The 23,143-nt window shown below is 46.8% G+C and overlaps 1 protein-coding gene across 1 annotated transcript; it reads right to left on the bottom strand.

Annotated features, from left to right (window-relative positions):
* Window positions 1-1,352: 1,352 nt before the first annotated feature.
* On the bottom strand, window positions 1,353-16,769 carry LOC132571420 (zinc finger and SCAN domain-containing protein 16-like). Its single transcript, XM_060238211.1, has 4 exons — window positions 16,663-16,769; window positions 7,200-8,173; window positions 5,902-6,034; window positions 1,353-3,952 (listed from the first exon to the last, which is right to left on the bottom strand). Exons 2-4 carry the CDS (start codon window positions 7,950-7,952, stop codon window positions 3,456-3,458), a joined length of 1,383 nt encoding a protein of 460 aa, XP_060094194.1. The 5' UTR covers window positions 7,953-8,173; window positions 16,663-16,769; the 3' UTR covers window positions 1,353-3,455.
* Window positions 16,770-23,143: the final 6,374 nt, after the last annotated feature.

Here is a 23,143-nt window from a genome sequence, read left to right as displayed (position 1 = left end):
CCTCTTAAAATCTTTATACTGGTTTTCAGACCGTTCCCAGATTCAGCACAAATACTTTGGGTTAACCTGCAGTCTTGCGTGTCTATGACTCCCCCCCCCTCACCCTCTTTCCATTGTCTGTTATATGTAGGATTGTACCTGAACTCGGGGCTTTTGGGGTAGAAAAAGCCCAGCAGGAACTCATTGGCATATTAGGCCACACCCCCTGATGCCACCATTGTTCCACATACGGCTTTTTGTAGAAAAAGCCCAGCAGGAACTTACTTGCCTTTTAGGCCACACACCCCTGATGCCAAGCCAGCCAGAACTGTGTTCCTGCTCAAAAAAAGCCCTGCATGAACCCATGTAGCTGCCTTATACTGAATCAGTCCTTTTGTCCCTCAGTGTCAGTATTGTCTTCTCAGACAGGCAGAGTCCCAGGCTGAGGTCTTTCACATCATCTCCTACCTAATCTTTTCCATTGGAAGTGCCAGGGATTGAACCTGGGACCTTCTGCATGCCAAGCAGATGCTCTATCAGCCACAGTCTCTCTCTGGCCATATCTAGATTTTTAAACTATTCCTCGAGACAGGAGAGCATTTATGAAAGCAAGATTAAACTCCATTCCTTCTTACGTAATGCAAGGTTGAATAGAAAGGACTGTATGTACTCAGAGAGACTTTGTGGCTGTGCTTCTGGACAGATATAAACTCTGGAGCGCTGCTTACTGGAATTTGGTATTTTTTTTGCAATATTGGGGATATGTGGGTGACTTTGTATCTCATGTGGGATTGAGGGAACTGGGCAAAGGAAGCTCTGCCTCTTTCCCTCCCTCCTCAGGGGATGAGAAGAGGAAGGAGCCTCAGCCAATAAGACGGAAGAAAGGCTTGGCTCAGTAGCTCCACTGTGCCATTGAAAGAACCTGGCAAAGCAAGCTATTTCTCACCCCCTTTCCTCCCCAAGGGAAGAGCTTCAGCCATTGGAGAAAATAGAGGCTTTGCTCTACAGCTCCTGTGTGATTGCGCAAACCTGGCAAAGCAAGCTGTGATACAGAAGGAAGCAAGAGAGAGAGAAGGAAGCAGAGAACAGCAGGTTGCTTAGGAACCTGATAGGAGCCCTACGGAGGTCTGATTCAGCCCCTGGGCTACATGTTTGACACCCCTGTCTTAGTCCATATCTATGAATATTTGTCTCGTGTGAGGTTAACACTTCACAATGAATTTTTTAGTTGTTCGAAGTGCCACAAAACAGTGCTGTTTTGGCTATAACACCCCAGTTCTGGAATCTTCTTTTACCACTGCACCACAAAGAATGGATTATACTTGGAAATTTAAAGCTAAAAGTTACTATTTGAATTTCTTAAACAACTACTCTACTGAACAAATCTGATCTTTAATAGCATAAAAGAACACAATTGGTTTGTTACAAAAATACATGCATTAAAAGTACAAACTTTCAACTTATGTGAGTTAGAACACTATAAAAGGCAATTTTAAATACGGTTATACCATTAAAAACCTCAAACAGGTCCAAACAATGCAAAATCCATAACAGCAGAACTCGACAACAAAATCTGTTTCAATCTTCTCCAAAAACAGGCACGAGCCACAGTTTAGCGAGCTCAATTTTGTACTGATCCAGTATTTAAACAAAGGGGGGGGGGGAGAAACCCACTTTATCCAGATTTCACGGGAGAAGGACTGATAAAAGATTATTATATAAACTGTGACTGCCTCAAAAGAGTGGGAAGAGAGAACAGAGTAATACTACATTGCAGTTGCTAGCAGCTGAAATTACATCTTAGTCAGCAAAGAAGTAGTGATAGTCAAACGCTCTGGAGACCGTTCTCCACCCAATCGATCATGAGATCTAGAGCCATGCAGCGAAAAATAGCTCTGACAGAAAATGCTGACTTTTTTATTAGGAAGGAGTGGGTTTGGCCCCCCCCCGAAAAAATTAAAAACACAAACCAAAAGGGTCAAACACTTCTTTAAAGTGGGAGATCCATGTCCCAAACACCTGACATTTCCTTTGCCATCATGGAGCCAAAGGGCCGGATTCGGATCAGGCTATGGTCAAGTGGTGGGTAATCCTTCCTCAATTTCATTGCCCCCTCCCAAACTGCTATTAGTTGCAACATGGAAAATGGCAGCATTTTTTGGAAATGGCTTTTCTATCAGAGAAACAATACACAGATGGGAAGGGACAACTTCTTTAATGCTGTACCTATAACCCCAAACCTGACTACCCGTCTGCCCCTAAAACTGTTATCTGGCCCCATATTATGCAAAAAACACTACAATGGAAATCAAAGTAGAGCCTGCAAAAAGAAAAAAGAAAATAAATCCTACGTTTCGGGAGGCAAGTGCGGTTAATGAGACCCTAGCTATTCCCAAACAGCCTTTCCCTATTTCACACCTTTTTAAAAATATAGATTTAAAAAGCTTAACATGGTTCAGAAATACATAGGGATGGATGAAAAATTTGGAGAGAAGCCAAAAATAGGGTACTAGTTGGTGGTTGGGTTTTGGTTTTTTTTGAGAATTCTTGTCCCTTTGGCAGGATTCACACATAACTGGGCAGTGCTCTGCTTGAAATATTTCTCCTCCTGGATTTTTCTAACAGGAGGAGAAATCCAGGCAACGATGGCACAAAATGCAACTACGTGTAGATCCAACCTTTGTTTATCAAGGACCAGTTCACTGAAATAATCTGGCACGTTAATGAATGGCGGGTGCCGTTCTGACCCATAAAAGAACCATTTCATGAATGGAGTAGTTTCCAAAGGAGGGCTGGACAGTGATATATTTTGAATCACTTCCTGCAGAATGAGTAAAAATGGTCTAATCCAAGGGTGGCCAACGGTAGTTCTCCAGATGTTTTTTGCCTGGCTGATGGGAGTTGTAGGCAAAAAACATCTAGAGAGCTACCGTTGGCCACCCCTGGTCTAATCTATTCAATGGGGTTGATTTCCCACCCCCCCAGTTTTTTTCTCTCCCACCAGTGCAAATTTTCCTCTGCTCATCTATTGCTGAACAGGCTCTGCAACTCCTGCAAGTAATATAATGGCAGAGATGGGGGAATCGGTACCCAGAGTGCAGCTAACAAGAAAATGTAGTCACAGAAGCTCCCACAAACCTCACCCCTATGACCACAGCTTTTTTTGTAGCAGGAACGCCTTTGCATATTAGGCCACACACCCGCGATGTAGCCCACCCTCCAAGAGCTTAGAGGGCTCTTATTCCAGGGCCTACTGTAAGCTCCAGAAGGATTGGCTGTATCAGGGGTTGTGGCCTAATATGCAAAGGAGTTTCTGCTACAAAAAAAAGCCCTGAATGTCCTTTGATAAGAAGAGACCCCTGGTGTCTGCACATATAAACCAGCTCTAAATCAAATATGGCTAATTTGGGGGACACACACACACACAGACATAAAGACTCTCAAGGAGGCCTCTCCCTGCTCCATCTCTGCTAGAATCAAAGCTTTCTTCCGGCCTTTGCATGCACCAGCTCGTGCCTCTCCCGTTGCCACTTGCGGTCAAACCCTTCCCCACAGAACTGGCACTCGTGCGGCTTCTTTCCCGTGTGGACGCACTCGTGCCGAGCCAGGTCAGACCGCCAGGAGAAGCCCCGCCCGCAAAAGCAGCATTCGTAGCGCTTCTCCCCCGTGTGATTGGCGTGGTGCCTCCGGAAGCTTGAGAGGCCAGAGCAGCTCTTCCCACAGTCTGGGCAGATCGTCGTCCTGTCTCGGACTTTTGGCGGAGGAAGCGAAGCCCCGCGGATTTTCTTGCGGGCCTTTTCCAGAGGGGGAGAGGGACTGGGCCTTCGCAGCCTCTCTGAGCGACGCCGTTCCTGCTTCATCGGATAGGGAGAGGCCTTTGGGGGTCTTCCCCGGGGTTTTGGGCAACGTTCAGCTTGCTTTGGATGTTCCCGCTCCAGACTCCTCTTCCTGCTCCTTCTGACTTCATTGTAATCTGGTGGAAAGAAGGTGAAAAGTCAGCACAGGTGAGCAGTGCACTCAGTCAGCTAGGAAGGGGGTCTCATCCTCACGGCAAAAGTACTAAGATTTCTGGGGACCATTTTATGTTTGAGGTGCTGCTGTTGTTGTTTACAGAAAGAAAACCTATACAGGGCAAGTGGTTGTACTTTTGAGAGCAGAGAAGTGGGTTTCCTCAGAAAATCTGAACCAGAAAATTTTCCGATTGAAATAATTCAAGTAACGTTAGCACAAGGTGGCAAATAACACCACATTTACTTTAATGATACTGCTTGTACAGCCAATTCCAATCTGAGCAGCGTCACACTAAGACTAAAAATAAAAGTTTATTCATGCATACATCTATATAAAGATTTAGTAATTTTTAATCTTAATTGACTGAGAAAAGACGTGCCATTTTCTATATAGTATTAAAATCCACCCCTGCTAAGAGAAACCTCAGATTATCCAATTCACACCTAGAGTTTACAGGGCTCTTAGGACAGGGCCTACTGTAAGCTCCAAGAGCATTGGCTACATCAGGGGGTTCCTGCTACAAAAAAAGGCCTTTGTCACCAGAAATCACCATGACTTCCAGGTGCACCCCCACCCACCCACAAACACAAAACAAGAGGCAAAAGATATTCAGAGGTGGTTTGTCATTGCCTGCCTCTGTGTAACAACCTTGGTATTTCTTGGTGGTCTCCCATCCAACTTCTGACCAGGGCGCACTCTGCTTCCAAGATCTGACAAAATCAGGCTAACCTAAAGCCATCCAGGTCAAGGAAGATGAACAAAGTTTATTTACAAACGTGGGATGGAATTTTTCCCACAGAAAAATATAGCATCAGAATATTTTGTGCTCTGCACCACTGCTTTGTGGACCTGGTTTATGAATGTCCAGGTGGTGCTAAACTCTCTTTTCCATGCCTGTCCAAGGTACAACCGGGGTGGAATTGAACCTTCCGCATGCAAATCAGATGTTCCATTCATTAAGCCAAGACCCTCTCTGACTGGTAGATTTGCATGGTACTAAAAGTATGCTGGGGGAGGGGGGGGAGAGGACAAGTCCACAGCCTGAGGGGGTTATGATATAAAGTCTGACAATGGCCAAAGAACAACGGAAACCAAGAAAGGAAAAGACCGCCTAGCTCCATTGGTGTGACATGGTTCTTCTCCCTTTGTGGACACTGCAGTATTTTTGTAGTCAGGAGTTAAGAACATAAGAGAAGCCCTGTTGGATCAAGCCAATGGCCCACCCAGTCCAAGACTCTATGTCACATAGTGACCAAAACCCAGAGGTCATCAGAAGGTCTACCAGAGGGGCCAGAACTCCAGAAGCCTCCCATTGTTACCCCCCCAAGCACCAAAACAGAGCATCACTGCCCCAGACAGAGTTCCCACTGTAGCCCCCCAAGCACCATGAAAACAGAGCATCACTGCCCCAGATATAGTTCCATGATCTATACTTTGTGGCTAACAGCCACTGATAGACCTCTGCTCCATATATCCCCTCTTGAAGCCGTCTATGCTTGTAGACATCATCAGTGTGTTCCCTCTAAAGGGAGTTCGTGTGAGCTAGCTCACAGTTTTTTAGCCTCTGGCTCACACATTTTTGTCTTAACAGGAAAAATGGCCCCAGAGCAAACTAATTTATCCAGTAGCTCACAATTTTAATGCCAGTAGCTCAAAAAAATAAAATTGCTGCTCACATGACTCTACAGCTTAGAGGGAACATTGGACACCACCATTTCCTGTGACAGTTAATTCCCCATGTGAACTACTCATTTTGTGTGTTCTAAACCTACTGCTCATTAATTTAAGTGCCCACAAGTTCTTCTACTGTGAAGAATAACAGTTTCCTGGATATTGCTACTGAGCACGCACGCACACACACAGTTTCAAAGAGAAGGATCTCAGGATGAAGATACCACGAACATGCCTTACTTGGATAGGACCTCCTTGAGGAACTGAAGTCCACGTTGATCTCCTTCTGGGACCATAGCAGGTTCCTATGTTGCTGAGTCACTTTGGGCCTGGAATAATCCAACGGGACATCATTGTCTGGCTCCTCAAGATGCTAATGTGTTTGGGAGGATCAAGACCAACAAGTTAGTACAAGACTCCAACTCAATTTGCTTGCATGAAGAAGCCACCAGAGAGGGGGATGGAAATCAAACTGGGCATAAAACCCGGGCTTTTTGGGTAGCAGGAACTTCTTTGCATATTAGGCCACCCCCCCATGATGTAGCCAATCCTGCTGGAGCTTACAGTAAGCCCTGTACTAAGAGCCCTGTAAACTCTTGAAGGATTAGCTACATCATGGGAGTGTGGCCTAATAGGCAAAGGAGTTCCTGCTACAAAAAAAGCCCTGCATAAAACCAAAGGAGGGGCACAGTTTGTTGTCGGCCTGGGATATGGAAGGATCACCTCCTCCCATATTGTCCCACCCATTAATTGCTTCTATAAATTAGACAGGTACATTAGATAAGACTCATGGGCTCCATGGCACCTACTGACACCTTTCCTGATGCCCACCAAGTGCTTTTAAGAAACCAGGTGGGGCCCTATTCCATTTTTGCCCATCAGGGCTTTTGAGAGGCTGTACAGATTTTTTTTAAATGTGCTTTAGCGGCAGTAGTCCTACAGCACAAGGCTCTTCTCTGCATGACTGAATTATGTATGCAAGAAAATATTTTAAAACAATGTACTCATTTTAAAAGGCAATCTGCTGGTAAACAGCTTGTCTGAAATGTCAAATATTTGACTAACAGTTATTCATAATTTCATTTCTTAACATTCTGTCACTGGCTCTTCTGACTTCTGCAGAAGCCATTTTGTGGCTGACTCCGCCTTACTCAGAAGCCATTTTGTGGCTGGCTCTACCACCTTGCATCAGAATTCCAAAGGCATCACAGGCTCAAAAAAGCAGTGTTCCCTCTAAACAGAGGTGTGAGCTAGTTCACAGTTTTTTAATTTCCAGCTCACAAGTTTTCATCTTAGCTCAGGAAAAATGGCCCCAGAGCAAACTAATTCAAGCAGTACCTCTCAACTTTAATGCCAGTAGCTCATGAAGTAGAATTTTGCTCACAAGACTCCACAGCTTAGAGGGAGCATTGCTGGGGAACCCCTAGGATAAGCATACCAAATACTTTGCATGTAAGATACACTTGTTGTTTCCCTAATCCATAGTTACCCCAACTCTCTGGCTTGTTCGATTTTTCAGGACAAAGTGTTCTCCTCACCTGCTCTTCTTTCCTCTCAGCTGCCAGTAGCCTCCTCAAGAAATCTTCTGCCAGGGCCACAGCCCGATTGCAGGTTACGGGGCCCCGCTCCTTGACCCAGGTCTGCATTTCCCTTGGTAGGATGTTGAGGAACTGCTCCAGAATCAGTTGCTCCAGGATCTGCTCCTTGGTCTGTTGCTCTGCTTTCAGCCACTGATGGCAAAGGTGCTGGAGCTGAAGGAAGACCTCCCTGGGGCCGCTGGCCTCCTGGTAGCAGAACCGTCGGAACTGCTGCCGCTTCCGCTCCCGGTTCATGGCCTCCCTTTGCAAAATGGCCCTCTTCACCTTCCAGAAGTTGCCTTGGTCTTTGTCATCCAGACTATGGAAGGCCTTCTCAGCTTCCTCATCCAGGGCCGGCAACAATCGAGCCACCCACTCTTTCCGGGGCCAACGGCAAGCCAGGGCAACCTGCTGGAACGACGCTAAGAAGACCTCCGTGTTCTCCCATGGGCTCAGCCCACCCTGCAACCTGTCTTCCCAGGGACAGTCTTCCGCCTCCAGAAACTCCTGGAACTCGAGTTCCCAACACTGAAGTGACTTTTCATATGGTCTTGGTTGAACCTCCCGCAGCAGCAATCCTGCGTTTCCCACTTGTGTGGCACCAGGGTCTTCTATGCCCAGCTCAGGCCTTGTTGGTTTTCCCATTGCTTGTGCAAAGGCAGCTTGAAACTCAGGGTCAAAGGCAGCTACCTCCCATGACTCTGTGGCAGCCATTTTCTATCAGGCAGGAAAGTTCTCAACCAGGCCTAACTTTGGCCTAACCTACTCGCTCGCTAACAAAGAGGTCCGTTAGATGGTGCTTGTTGCTGTCCCTGTGTTAAGGCCAGTACAATGAAAACAAAATGTCACACAGTCCACAGCTGGTCTCTTGGTATCCCTGCAAAACTACGGAGGCTTCAGGAGGCCAAAACTGACTACCTTCCCAAGGTATCTTCCTGGGAGAAAAGGGAGAAAAAACAGTGTAAGGAGGACTTGCTTCAGTCCAGATTATCATGTTTAGCTAGAAATTCACATGCTGAATATTTGAATATACACAAAGACCAGCCCTTAGGAATGCAAACGGCAAAATCTATTTTTGTGACTCCCCCGCCCCAGAAAAGCAAAGCCCTTTCTACAAGCAGGAGAAAAAGTTGATTTAAGCTACCATAGTAATAGTCTAGTGGCACCTTAAAATACAAACAAAACACATGGAGGTGGTATTGTGTTCATGAGTCCCTGCTCCCTTCTGAACAGTGTTCCCTCTAAGCTGAGTTAGTGTGAGCTAGCTCACAATTTTTTGGTCTCCAGCTCACACGTTTTTGTCTCAGATCAGGAAAAATGGCCCTAGAGCAGTAGCTCACAAAGTAGAATTTTTGCTCCCACAGCTTGGAGGGAACATTGCTTCTGAATGAGCAGTACCTCACAAAAGCTTGTCTTCCGCCAAAAGTGCTCCTTGGGCTCTTGCTCTTTTTTGCTGCTACAAACATGGCTGCCCATCTTGATTAAGCTACTGTGGAGAACCTTGCAATTGTTGAGAAAATCAACGTACAGCCATCTCCTCCCATGGGTCCCTGAACCTTTTTAGAAAACGGCAGCGCAACAGGCAGAAATTTAACAAGAAATAGCATTCACGCCCAGTGGAACATTGTTTCCAAGACCCATCTATCCAAGTAGGCCTTTGAAGGAATTCTACAGCTGAGATTTTAATAGAATTGCCAGGTCCTTCCTGTGCACTGGTGGGGAATGGGGGGTAGAGTTGCCAGATGCAGGTTTGGAAAGTTATGGAGACTGACTCTGGAGAAGACAGGGACCTCTGTGGGGTACAATGCCATCCTCCAAAGCAGCCATTTTCTCCAGAGGAACTGATCTCTGGAGATGAGCTGTAATTCCAGGGTATCTTCAGGTCCCACCAGGAGAACTGTTTTGCCTGAGTGCTGAGACTAATGCGTTAGCAATAATATCAAGCGAAGGTTCCTAGAGTAGCAACCGTGGCCAGGAAGAAAGGTGTTTATCGAAACATGTTAATTAGAAACCTGGAGAGCATGTTGCCACAGTCACACAACATATTGAAGAATTTTCAACAATATTATTTTCTTCTACGTCTGCATTTTTGGCCTAGCACACATTGAACTGTTCTACAAGAATTGTACATGTATTGCAAATGAGGAGAGAGGGAAAAAAAGACTACACTGGACTGCCAGAGAAGTTCACTGCGTACTTTCAATATTATCGTTCCTAACAGCATTGTTATTGTAAAACATTACAAATTGAATGTGCTATTCATTACACGATTTATCTTTTACCTGGTGGCTGGCATCTCTAGTTTTTAAGCAGCCACTCAAGCAGAAGGAATCGTCCATCAACGCCATCAGCAAGTGCAACAAAACGCATATTTTGCAAATAACATGAAAAACTAAATTCTAAAAACTCAAGATGTCACTGCTCCCATAAAGACACTTCCACTACTGTAAAAAAACAGATTTCCCAAAAAAATTCTTGTAAAAACCCTGATCCCAATTCATCTTTCCCTGGCTTTCCACACCTAACAAAAATGTATAACCATGATAATCCTTCTCAAGAGCTTTGCCAGCTGGATTTTTACCTGCTTGATCTGGGAGGGGACAGGATTAGTTACAAAAGAATGGGAGAGCATTTTGCTTCCACAGAGAGGGACTTTTACAAAGTGCAACTTTCTCTCCTCATGGGGACACCTGCCAAAACTCCATTTTAAAATTTAAAAGCTATCCCTATCAAAATCTATAGTATCAAGCAGAGTAGGATGTGTGGATAGGGTTGCCAAGTCCGATTCAAGAAATATCTGGGGACTTCGGGGGTGGAGCCAGGAGACATTAGGGGTGGAGCCAAGATCAAGGCTGTGACAAGCATAACTGAACTCCAAAGGGAGTTCTGGCCATCACATTTAAAGGGACGGCACACCTTTTCAATTCCTTCCTTCCATAGGAAATCATGAAGGATGGGGCACCTTTTTGGGGGCTCATAGAATTGGACCCCCTGGTCCAATATTTTTGAAACTTGAGGAGTATTTTGGGGAGAGGCACTAGATGCTATACTGAAAATTTGGTGCCTCTACCCCAAAATACAGCCCCCCCAGAGCCCCAGATACCCACAGATCTATTCTCCATGATTTTCTATGGGAATAAATCTCCATAGGGAATAACAGAGTTCCCAGCAGACATTTCCCGCCCTCCCCCTGCTTTCTGACGACCCTGAAGCAGGGGGAAAGCCTCCAAACTGGGGGTTCCCCTGCCCCCACCTGGGGATTGGCAACCCTATGTGTGGAAGGTGAAGAAGACCAATGTTCCCTCTAAGCTGCAGAATCTTGTGAGCAGAAATTCTACTTTGTGAGCTACTGCATAAATCAGTGTGCTCTGGGGCCATTTTTCCTGAGCTAAGACAAAAATCTGTGAGCTGGAAGCTAAAAATCTGTAAACTAGCTCACGCTAACTCAGCTTAGAGGGAATACTGGTGAAGACAAAATTCAGGCATACCAGCTCCCTGAGGGATCCCACGCACCCAAAGACCGCCCCCCAAAAACCTAGCCTTGCATACCTTGTGGAACTTAGGGGGAGGTTCCACAAGGTGCACACCTCTTCAGGAAGCTGGTTTTCACAGGACGGGGCCACTACTGAGAAGGCCCTCACCCTTGTTGACGTAAGGTGGACCGTTCATGGACCAGGAACCTTCAATAAATGTTGAGATAAGGATTGGAGAGTATGGGAAGGATCATGCTGGGAGAGGCAGTCCTGAAGGCATGAGGGTCCCAAGCTATTTAGAGCTTTAAAGGTCCTACCAGAAAACCAAAGCAGGGGGCTCTCCAACATCAAATTGGCCCACTATCCAGTGATATTAACTAGACTTTCCAGATGCTTCCAATCCACTTGCTTCAGATTCTACTTACCAGCCCTGCTTTTAAAGTTTCATATCTGAACAAACAAAAGGTGCCATTCCTAAAAACCCGGTTGCAAGTTGTCTTTTGGGGCATCCATCACTTTAGCTCAGGAAGGGAACTATTTCAAGGGGGGAGAGAGACCAGCAAAAATGTATAGAATCATAGAATGGGAAGGGACCTTCAGGGTCATCTAATCCAACCCCTTGCATAATGCAGGCAATCCACAAATAGCTCCCTTCCTGCACCCCAAGTGATCCCCATTGCATGCCCAGAAGATGGTAAAAAACCCTCCAGGATCCCTGGCCAAACAAGTCTGAAAGAATTGTTGCTTGATCCCGAAGTGGTGAACAGCATTCCCTGGGGGTATAAGAAGGGGTCATGAGAACTAAGCACTGATGCAACCACTTCCTGCCAAACTTGATCTGCCTAACTTCATAGAAAAAACATCAACTTTTGGGGGGAAGCCCCCTCGCCACACCTTTAAAAACCACTTCATTTGTACCCCACCCAAATGGAGACTGAAGGCAGCTTACATCATTCCTCTCTCCTCCTTTTTCACCTCATAACCCTGTGAGGTAGATTCAGGAGGGTAGCCTTCTTGGTCTGAAGCAGAAGAACAAAGTTTGAGTCCAGCAGCTCCTTTTAGACCAGCCAAGTTTAACTCTGGGTATAAGCCTTCATGTATGTGGATGCTTTAAACCCAGACTAAAACCTGGTTGGTCTTGAAGGTGCCACTGGGCTCAACCTTTGTTCCTGTGAGGTGAGGTTGAGAGTGTATGACTGGCTGGTCAACCAGAAAGCTCTCATGGCCGAGGGGGGGAATTTGAATCGGACTCTTCCAAATCCTGGTCCACTCTAACCACTACTCCATAGTGCAGGGGTGTCCAAACTTGCTTAACATAAGAGTTACGTGGAATAGGCTTCAATGTTTGAGAGCCGCAAGACATGAATGTCAGATGTTTGAGAGCCACAGGAAGGAATAAAAAAAGACAGCAGAGGGAGGAGGAAGGGAAAGGTGAAAAGAAGGAAAGGAAAGGTGGAAACTTTAACTTTAAATGCATTCTCCAAGTCACAGGCTGGCTTGGCTTGGAGAAGTGATTCAAAAAGAGAGATGCTTTCTCCAAGCTGGCCAACGGGGTGGGGGTGGGGGCTTTGAGAGTGGCACAATGTGTGTGAAAGTGCCACATGTGGCTCCCGAACCACAGTTTGCACCCCCCCACCACCATAGTGGAAGTCTCCAAAACTGGTGGATGGGGAGGGACTCAATGAAACAGAATTTGGGAAGAAAAGCCTTCCAGGCCAAGAAATCAATCAAGCAAGCAATCAGAAAACTGCCTCGTCTTTCAGGAAGGGCAGGGGAAATCTAAAGCAATAAATAAGACTGGCAGACACCACCTGAGGCCAGCCTCACAGAACCCTTTTTAACCCCCCCTCCCCCATCTCCACAATGGCTTGCTAAATTAGGCTGGCAAGAGATCACTGGCCAGGTGTTGAAATGGTAATTAATGTCCAGCAGGTGAGCCCACCCTCCCATTCAGACAGAATGCAATGGGGAAGAGCTCTTTTGACACCCTTCAAGGTAAGCTGATTAACAGTTGCCCTCAGGGTATTGCCTACACGCGCTGCAGCATCACTACTTCCCTGCCTTAAGATTAGTACAAGACTGAGGTATTTAAAGCTGCAGTACTGCGGTCTGAACTCTCTGCTCACGGCCTGAGTTCGATTCCAGCAGAAACTGGATTTAGGTAGCCGGCTCAAGGTTGACTCAGCCTTCCATCCTTCCGAGGTCGGTAAAACAAGTACCCAGCTTGCTGGGGGGAAAGTGTAGATGACTGGGGAAGGCAATGGCAAACCACCCTGTAAAAAAGTCTTGCTGTGAAAACATTGTGATGTTGTCACCCCAGAGTCGAAAACGACTGGTGCTTGCACAGGGGACCTTTCCTTTCCTTTCCCCTCACAAGAACGTAAGAGAAGCCATGTTGGATCAGGCCAATGGCCATTCAGTCCAACACTCTGTGTCACACAGTGGCCCAAACCCCTCAGAAAGCCCACCAGTGGAGATGGAACACTAGAAGCTCTCCCACTATTACCTCTCAAACACCAAAAATACAGAACATCACTGCCCCAGACAGAGTGTTCCCTCCATACCTTGTAGCCATTGTGAGGACAAAAGAAAAGCAAGGGAAATGAGGTTGTAAACTTTTGTGGTTTTCCACTGAAGAGAGAAGCAGGGTAGAAGCGTGCAAACACATGTGAACCCAGGCCCTCTCCCAACCAAAAATGAGACATGCCCTTAAAACAAACAAACTGGGAGATTATTTTATTAGAGGAACACAGTTCATCTTTTTTCCTCCATCCTCTCCTCCCACAACATGGGGGTCATCCTAACTTCTAACAGCCCTGCAAGGAGAACCAGCAGTTTACCAAGAATTCCCTCAGGGGCTCTAGAAATGCGAAGTGCTAATCTGCTGATACCAATCACCCATTTATCCCTCTCATTTTCAAATGGCCTCTCCCCCAAGCTCAGACTCCCCCTCCTGACAACAACCCTGTGAGGTAGGTTAAGCTGAGAATATCTGAACTCAAAACACCTCATTCCTATTATGCTAATGAGCTCTGGCACCTCTTTTTCTACAAAATGACCCATTAAAGACTAACAAAATTTGCTCATATCCTGCCACAGATTTTGTTAAGTCTTTAGGGTGCTAATGGACTCTTTCTCTTTTCTGTTGGTAGTATATTGTGACTGTATAACCTTTGGTACTTTTACTTTTGTACAATGCTCTCATCCTACAGCACTGCTTTATCTGCCACAGTTTGTTTATAGTGCAGGAAAGAGAAACAGATGTCCAGAGCATCTTGTTGGCAGCTACAAGCATAGAGAGCTTCAAGAGGGGACTGGATAAACATCTGGAGCAGAGGTCCATCAGGAGCTATTAGCCACAGGGTATTGATGGAACTCTGTCTGAGGCAAGTGATGCTCTGTATTCTTGATGCTGGGGGAGGGGGGGCAACAGTGGGACGGCTCCTGGCCGCACTAGCAGACCTCCTGATGGCACTTGGGTTTGTTTTTTGGCCATAGTGTGACAGAGTGTTGAACTGGATGGGTCACTAGCCTGCACCAACATGGCTTTTCTTATGTTTTTATCTCTGTGCTAAGAATTTGCCTCCCAGTTCAGGAATTAAAGGGAAAACTTCCCTGCTTTCCACCTTTGAACTTGCAAAGGGGGGGGGGAATCAAACACCACATCTGGGGCAAGAGAAGTAGTCTATTAAAGCTTACTGTATGGAAATATAGTGGAAACTATGTTGGATCAGGCCTCAGGTCTAATTTTTTTTAATTAAAACATTTATATACATTATCTTGGGGACTCTACACACAGTAAGTCAATACGATGGATCGGGGTGGAAAATACAACAAACAAGGCACCCCTGAGCAAGTAACTCTGGGGTGACGCTGCTTTCACATTTCCATGGCAGATTTTTTACAGGGTGGTTTGCCATTGTAGAAATCTGGAACCAGCCAGGAAGAACTAAAGCACAGCGTAAGTATTAACATGACACAATAGACAGTGCAAAAGTTACACAATAGGATCCTACATTTTTATAAATCTCCGTCCAGTACTCCATGGCTGGGAAGCCACAAGCCAAACATCTAAGGCTAAAGGTTTCCATGTTGCTCCCCACCCCCACTTGTTTTCAGAGCTACGCTGCCTCTAACCATAGAGTCTCCACTAAGCCATCACAGCTGACAGGGCTCTCCTCCTCCTAAGGATCTATAGCAGAGGTGGCCAAACTGTGACTTGGGAGCCACACGAGGCTCTTGAAGCCTCCACCACCCCATTGGTTGGCTTGGAGAATGCACTTAAAGTTGCTTTCCTTTAACTTCTCCATCCCTCCCCCATCTATTTCCCTTCCTTCCTGTCTTGCAGCTCTCAAACATCTGACATACATGCCTGGTGGCTCTCAAACATCTGACGTTTATTCTACGTGGTCCTTATGTTAAGCAAATTTGGCCATCCCTGATGTATAGGATGAAAAACCAGCAGAGTAGGGCAGCCTGTTAACTGTTGCTCAAGAAGCAGGGGAACGGGAGCCTCGCTATTCAAAGGCAGTCTACCTCTGAGAAGACGGGCCTGGCGGCCCCCACCCACCATACTCACGGGGCTGTGTTCAGAAAAACAGAATGCCAAAGAATGACTGGTTTGATGGGGAGGGGAGCGTCTTCCTTAAATGGAGAGCAGCTCAAAAGATTTGGAGTTTTCTACTTTTTTGGGAAGGGGGGAATCAAAGAGGGGGCCTAATGGAAACTGGCAGCACTGCGAACCACGAGGAGTTCCCCCCCCCCCACGTACTAAACGTTCTAGAACTTGGGGCCAACCAATGAATGAGCAGCTTGGCAGGGAAGGCAAGATGAAAAGTCTTGGGAGGCATAAAAGAGCTAACCGACGGAACTCATTGCCACGTGATCGCTGATCCGTTTCCTTAGTTCAAACACAAGTACATGGGAGGAAAAAAAACCTTTAAAACTCCAGCAATAGAAGAATACACAAACGGGTCACCAACGTCCAATTGCTTGCTAGGTTATCTGGCTGAAGCCAAATTCTGAGCTTCTACGGACCCAAACAGGGCATTTCATACGCACATTTTTGTCTTTTTTTAGACAGCCTTTGCATTTATTTTAGTTAAACAATTTAATTTAAAAAAATAGATCCGTGATCTTCAGCCTTTTTGGCGGCGGATGCAATATCAGTTTTAAGAGTTCCACGCCCATACCGGCAATACAACCTGAATAAACATCATTAATAAATAAAACGAATTTGCAGCAAGACTAAAATTTACTTTCCCTGGACTTGTTAGCCGTTTCAAAGCTCGGCTGCTTTCGGCAAAGAAAGTCTGCTCGGAAGTCAGTCCCGCGAACTCCACGGGGACCGACCGTGGCGGATTTTGCAAACCTTCATTGGATCAAGAAGATTGCAAGAGATCGAATTAAACGAGAAAGGTTCTGAAAAGGTCTCTTTTAAGTTCAAGATTTCACTGCTCCGGGCCGAAGGATCCCTTTCCTCCGGCCAGCCTAAAGACAGAGAATAATGCTTCTAAAATATAAAATAATTCAATATTTATTTTTTTAAAAAAACTGCCCCGACGGATTAAACTTCCCCCGACCTCGATTCCCAGGGGCCTCCCACGTGCATCCACGAGAATAAACTCTACAATTAGTTAATACCAGATGTTCGCCGCCTCGGGAACCTATTTAGGTCGAAAGGCGGCATGCAGCTGCTTTTTTAAAACAAACAATACATTTGGGCAGAAAGGCGGCAAATAAATATTTAATGGGGGGGGGGGTTGCGCAAGCTCACCCGCTTGCAGGCCTGCAGACGCCACGCCACAATTTCTATTGAACAGATCCCTCCCTCTACGCATCCGTCTAATTTTTATGAAATCTTATCTTGTGGTGGTGAGTTCCATACGCCCTGCTTCCCACCTACGGCCGCCATGGAACAGATCAGAAAATCGTTCCGTTTCCATACTCACCGAGGTGACCGGAGAACTTCTAGCCGAGGACAGGCTGGCAAACGGAGCAGGTCGCCTGGGTCCTTGATACCACCACCACCCCCGTCACCACCCAGACTGGGAGGAACACCGGCAATCGCCTCCACGTGGGTTTTAACCCTCTGCAAGACCCGTCTTGCAAAGAGCCTCTGGGATCTGGTTCAAGTCGGGAACCCGCATTTGACCTTTGCAAGGCCATTGAAAGGTAAATGAATTGCAAATGTACCAGGAGGATTATCAAGACTGGGAAAATAGACGGGCTAGTTTACTTCCCTCCTCCCTTAACAGCTGCAGGGCAGGCAGGAATGCAACTGGATTAGTTCTTTCTTCCACACGAAGAGTCCCGTGGCGGAGTGTTAACGCTGCAGTATTGCAGTCCTAAGCTCTGCTCACGACCTGAGTTCGATCCCCGGCGGAAGCTGGGTTTTCAGGTAGCCGGCTCGAGGTTGACTCAGCCTTCCATCCATCCGAGGTCGGGAAAATGAGCACCCAGCTTGCTGTGGGGGGAAAGTGTAGATGACTGGGGAAGGCAATGGCAAACCACCCCGTAAAAAGTCTGTCGTGGAAACGTTGTGAAAGCAGTGTCACCCCAGAGTCGGAAACGACTGGTGCTTGCACAGGGGATCTTTCCTTCCACACATTCTGTACCAGTTGAATACAGGAAGTACTTCTTCACCCAAAGGGTGATTAACATGTGGAATTCACTGCCACAAGAGGTGGTGGCGGCTAAAGCATAGACAGCTTCAAGAGGGGATTGGATAAGCATATGGAGCAGAGGTCCATCAGTGGCTATTAGCCATAGGGTGTAGATGGAACTCTGTCTGGGGCAGTGATGCTCTGTATTCTTGTGCTTGCAGGGGCAGTGGGAGGGCTTCTAGCCCCACTGGTGGACCTCTTGATGGCACTTGGGGGTTTTTTTGACACACAGAGTGTTGGACTGGGTGGGCCATTGGCCTGATCCAACATAGCTTTTCTTATGTTCTTAATTTGTGCGTGTGATCCTGTGGCATTTAATATAGTGTGAAATTGTGGTTAGACTGTCACACTAGGATCTGGGGAGACCCAAGTTCAAAGCCCCACTTTTCCAGACAAGTTCAACTTGGTGTCTTTGAGGCAATCGGTCTCTCTCTAGCCTACCTCCCAGGGTTATCACAAAGACAACACTGATGAGAGAAAATGTGTACAGATTGAGAAATAAACACAGAGCCAATGTGTCAGGATGGCAAGAAAGCTGGACTTAGGTATGCTGTTTTTGCAAGCAGGGCTCCTGTGCCTTTGCTGCATGATAGGCATAAGAACATCAGAAAAGCTCTGCTGGATCAAGCCAGTAGTCCAGCATCCTGTCTCACACACTGGCCAGCTAGTTCCTCTGAAGGGCCAACAACAGGGCATGGGAGCAAGGCCTTCCTCTGATGTTGCCTCCTGGCTCTGGGTTTCAGAAGATTAGCATTATGTATTGCATCTCACTGGGTTCTTGTTACCTGAACTTGGGATGGGCACTCCTTGCGAACCAGGATCCTGAAGCCTGGAAGGACTGGCCAATCAGGATGCCAGGCATGTATGGATTCTGGAGTGAACCAATAGGAGTAACCCTTGCCTGCTGGGGGGGGGACATGGTTAGCCATGGCCAGCTGCAGTTTTGCCTGTGTTCCTCTGTGACTGTTGCTTCTTGCAATAAAGTGTTCTTGGTTGATTCAGAGCTGGCTGAGCTCACTTTATTTCAATTAGTGCCTTTGAATGTGGAGGCTCCCCTTAACTACCACGGGTAGTAGCCACTGATAGACTTGCCCTCCATTAATCTATCTAATCCCCCTTTAAATGTGTTTTTTTTTGTGCCCATCCCTGCATCCTCTGCGAGCAAATCCCACATTTTAATCACTCTCTGTGTAAAGCAGTTCATCCTGAACTTACTGCCCATCAGTTTCACTGGAAGAGGGAGAAAAAGTTCTCTTGGTCCAATCTCCGTTGTTGTTCAATCTCCACCCCATGCCTAATTTTGGAAACCTCCATCGCAAGGGTAGCCAAACTGTGGCTCGGGAGCCACATGTGGCTCCTTCACACATATTGTGTGGCTCTCAAAGCCACCACTGCCCCATCTCTCTTTAAACCACTTCGCCAAACCAGCCAGCAGCTTGGAGAATGCATTTAAAGTTGCTTTCTTTCCACCTTTCCCTTCCTCCCAATTGAGCAGAACAGCCTTCCTTCCTTCCGTCTTGAAGCTCTCAAACATGCTAGATGACCAAGCCAGGAATGGCAGAATTCCAGAAGGGACACCTCACCAGTTGTGGCCAAAATAGCACAAGAACCTTCTCCTGGCACCTTCAAGGTGAACCCACTCCTTAGAAAGGGTTGCCAGCTTCCAGGTGGGACCTGAAGCTCTCCCAGAATTACAGCTGATCTTGAGATTGCAGAGATCAGTTCCCCTGGAGGAAACAGCTGTTTTGGAGGGTGGATTCTATGGCCCTACTGAGGCCCCATGACTCCCTGAGTCCTACCTTTCTAGTTTGGTGTCATGGTTAAGTCCACAGACTCTTATCTGGGAGAACCGAGTTTGATTCCCCACTCCTCCATTTGCACCTGCTGGAATGGCCTTGGGTCAGCCATAGCTCTGGCAGAGGTTGTCCTTGAAAGGGCAACTGCTGTGAGAGTCCTCTCAGCCCCACCCACCTCATAGGGTGTCTGTTGTGAGGGAGGAAAGTAAAGGAGATTGTGAGGCGCTCTGAAACTCCGAGATTTGGAGTAGATGGTGGGATATAAATCTAATATCTTCTTCTTTCCCAAGTTCCGCCCGTAGATTTGCAGGAATTGCTGAACCCAGAGTTGACAATCCTACTTATGGCTAAGGCTTTTGTGAGGCAGAACTCTACATACAGAGATAAAGAGTTTTCTCAGGATGGATGGATGGTCTAGATTGGCCCAAGGTACCTCCCATCAGCTTCCTATTGGTGTAAGTGGTCCAAAGAGCAGTATGCATTTCTTCTCTTGAGCAGCCTAATATTCTAACCAGCATAGCGCAAGATTCCAGGAGCATGTTAAAGACTAATCAAATTTGTGACAGGGGAGAAGGAGAAGAAATTGGATTTCTACCCTGCCCTCCACTCTGAATCTCAGAGTCTCAAAGCGGCTCACAGTCTCCTTTACCTTTCTCCCCCACAACAGGTTGGGGCTGAGAGAGCTCGCCCAAAAGCTGCACTTTCAAAGACAGCTCTGCAAGAGCTGTGGCTAACCCAAGGCCATTCCAGCAGCTGCAGGTGGAGGAGTGGGGAATCAAACCCGGTTCTCCCAGATAAGAATCCGCACACTTGACCATTACACCAAACTGGCTCCGCACCAAAATGAGCTTTTGTGAGTCACTGCTCACTTCTTTAGATAGCCTTCCGTAGAGTCCTGACTCAACCATTCCCCCCCCCCACTAAAAAAAAACAGTTCGGGGATGGGAAACCACTTCCCTCCTACCAGACAAAGACAGCACCTTCTGAGTCTGGGGTGGGGCATGCACCTTCCTCAAGTTCTGATGGAGATCTCAATCAGGAAACATTTCCTGACAATGAGCTCCCATTAATGAAACATCCCAACGGCCATTAAAGATGATTAAGCATCTCTGTCAAAAGACACTTGAGGCCAAAGATCAATCTCTCAGCCTTCAGGCAGCCAAACACAAGGCCAATTTATTCATTAGGCATGGCAGGCACTGTGCCTAGAGCCTAGGATACTTTTAGGGGCCCACGAAGATGCTTTAATTTCTTTTGAATTCAGAAGAAAAGACATGAACTTTTAGGGGTGAAGAAAACCCGTTGATTTTTTTCCCCTCACATCAGAAGAAAGTGAAATGTTTGGGGCCCATGAAAATCTATTATGTTTTGCCTAAAACGGAAAAAAATTGTTAGATTCAAGCTTGGGGAAGGAAGGGAGTTCAGTAGGGATTTTTTTGTTGTTCAGTCACACAGTCGAGTCCAACTCTTTGCGACCCCATGGACAAAGTCACGCCAGGCCCTCCTGTCTTCCACCATCCTCCGAAGTCTGCTCAAATTTGTGTTGGTTACATCAGTAACGCTGTCCAGCCATCTCATCTTTTGCAGTCCCCTTCTTCTTTTGCCTTCTGTCTTTCCCAGCATCAGGATCTTCTCCAGGGAGTGCTCCCTTCTCATTTGGTGGCCAAAGTATTTGAGCTTCAGCATCTGACCTTCCAGGGAACAGTCTGGGTTGATTTCCCTTAGGACTGACTGATTGGATCTTCTTGCAGTCCAAGGGACTCTCAAGATTCTTCTCCAGCACCACATCTCAAAAGCATCTATTCTTCTGCGCTCGGTCTTCCTTATCGTCCAGCTCTCACAGCCATACATTACTACTGGGAATACCATCGCTTTGACTATACGGACTTTTGTTGGCAGGAACTGATCTCTGTTGTTTGGTGGGGGTGGGGAGGAGAAGAAGAAGGCGAATTGGAGTTATGTTCCATCCTTCACTCAGAGTGTCAGAGCGGCTTACAATCTCCTTCCTTTCCTCTCCCCACAACAGCCACCCTGTGAGGCAGGTGGGGCTGAGAGAACAGCTCTGAGAGAATGCAGCTGACCCAAGGTCATCCAGCTGGCTTCATGTGGAGGAGTGGGGAATCAAACCCAGTTCTGGTTCTCCAGATCAGAGGCCGCTACACTTAACCACTACACCAAACTGTCTAGCTGTCTAGCAGGAAAACACCAGGTCCCACCTGAAGGTTGACTGCTGTTATGTTCCCAGTCCTTTCCTAACTGCTACTCGATGCTGCCTTATTAGGTGCTCAAAGTGCTTAGAGGGGATTAATACTACCTAAATAAAAAGCGTTACTTTAATGGTAACCCTATTTTTTTTCTTCTGGCAAGACTCCTGTGTTATGAACATAAAGCTGAGATTCCACCAGTGAAACCCCCCTTGTTTTCCTTTTGCCACCAAACCTCATCTGATTGATGGCACCCCTGGTGGGTTTTTCAAGGCAAGAGACCTTCCAAGGTGGTTTTCCCATTGCCTGCCTCTGTGTTGTGCCAGCCCTGAACTTCCTTGGTGGTCTCCTGTGCAAGTGCCAGGCCTCAGATTTAGCAGCAGCTCACAGCAGCGCATCTCCTGAACCTTTCTGAGGGTTCCCCCTCTTCCTCCCCACCTACCTTGTCCATTGAATAGTAGGCGCAGCTGCATAACAATCCCTGGATTAGGAGAGCAGGCAGCCAGCCAGTCACCAGGGGCTTTGCCACACCCCCAGCAGCCCTCATTAACCCCTGAAGAAGCCCACACACCCTTCTCCACTTACATAAACATAAGAACATAAGAGAAGCCATGTTGGATCAGGCCAATGGCCCATCCAGTCCAACACTCTGTGTCACGCAGTGGCCAATATGTGTGTGTGTGTGTGTATACACACACACCCATATACATATAGACACACACACACACACATATATATATATACACACACCGTGTTGTGATATACTTCTGTTGTGATTTTGGGCGGTGAGTGGCTTGCTGGCTTTTTGACCCACACAAATGCCCCTGTGTAAATCGATGGTGCGGTCTCATTTGGAATACTGTGTATAATTCTGGTCACTGCACCTCAAAAAAGATATTATAGCATTGGAAAAAGTCCAGAAAAGGGCAACTAGACTGATTAAAGGGTTGGAACGCTTTTCCTATGAAGAAAGGTTAAAACGCTTGAGGCTCTTTAGCTTGGAGAAACTGCGGGGTGACATGATCGAGGTTTACAAGATTATGCACAGGATAGAGAAGGTAGAGAAAACTACTTTTTTCTCTTTCTCACAATACAAGAATTATGTGGGCATTCAATGAAATTGCTGAGCAGTTGGGTTAGAACTGATAAAAGGAAGTACTTCTTCACCCAAAGGGCGATTAACACATGGAATTCACTGCCACAGGAGGTGGCAGTGGCTACAAACATAGCTTCAAGAGGGTATTGGATAAACATGGAGCAGAGGTTCATCAGTGGCTATTAGCCACTGCGTATTGTTGGAACTTTCTGGGACAGTGATGCTCTGTATTTTGGTGCTGGGGGGGGGCACAGTGGAAGGGCTTCTAGTCCCACTGTTGGATCTCTAGATGACACTTGGGGGCACAGGGTTTGGCCACTGTGTGACACAGAGTGTTGGACTGGATGGGCCATTGGCCTGATCCAGCATGGCTTCTCTTATGTTCTTATGGGTCTCTAGCCAGCCCAGGCAGGCCTTGCCCAGACTCTCCTTTCTTGCATCGGGTTGCTTTTGGCTGGGGGCGGGGCATAGGGTAATAAATTATGCGAATGAGCTCCACCATCTATTTTTCTACAAAACGACCCCTGCCAAGTGCTAACCAGGTCCCCTGCCCACCAACAGGGGGCAGAGGAGTAGAGTTATCAGGTAGAGGTTGGGAAACTCCTGGAGATTTGGGGATGGAGTCCTGGCAGGACAGGCATTCAGTGGGGTACAGTGCCCTGAAGTCCACC

The sequence above is a fragment of the Heteronotia binoei genome, chromosome 5 (genome assembly GCF_032191835.1).
Source record: "Heteronotia binoei isolate CCM8104 ecotype False Entrance Well chromosome 5, APGP_CSIRO_Hbin_v1, whole genome shotgun sequence".
NCBI lineage: Eukaryota > Metazoa > Chordata > Lepidosauria > Squamata > Gekkonidae > Heteronotia > Heteronotia binoei.
This window is presented reverse-complemented; position numbering and strand designations above follow the sequence as displayed.

Excerpts from the sequence above, each read along its gene's own strand:
- LOC132571420 (XM_060238211.1), bottom strand. The coding sequence starts at position 7,952 with ATGGCTGCCACAGAGTCATGGGAGGTAGCTGCCTTTGACCCTGAGTTT. Across the intron at positions 6,035-7,199 it reads CTGAGAGGAAAGAAGAGCAG|CATCTTGAGGAGCCAGACAA; the intron begins GTGAGGAGAACA and ends CAAACACATTAG. Across the intron at positions 3,953-5,901 it reads CTCAAGGAGGTCCTATCCAA|ATTACAATGAAGTCAGAAGG; the intron begins GTAAGGCATGTT and ends TCTTTCCACCAG.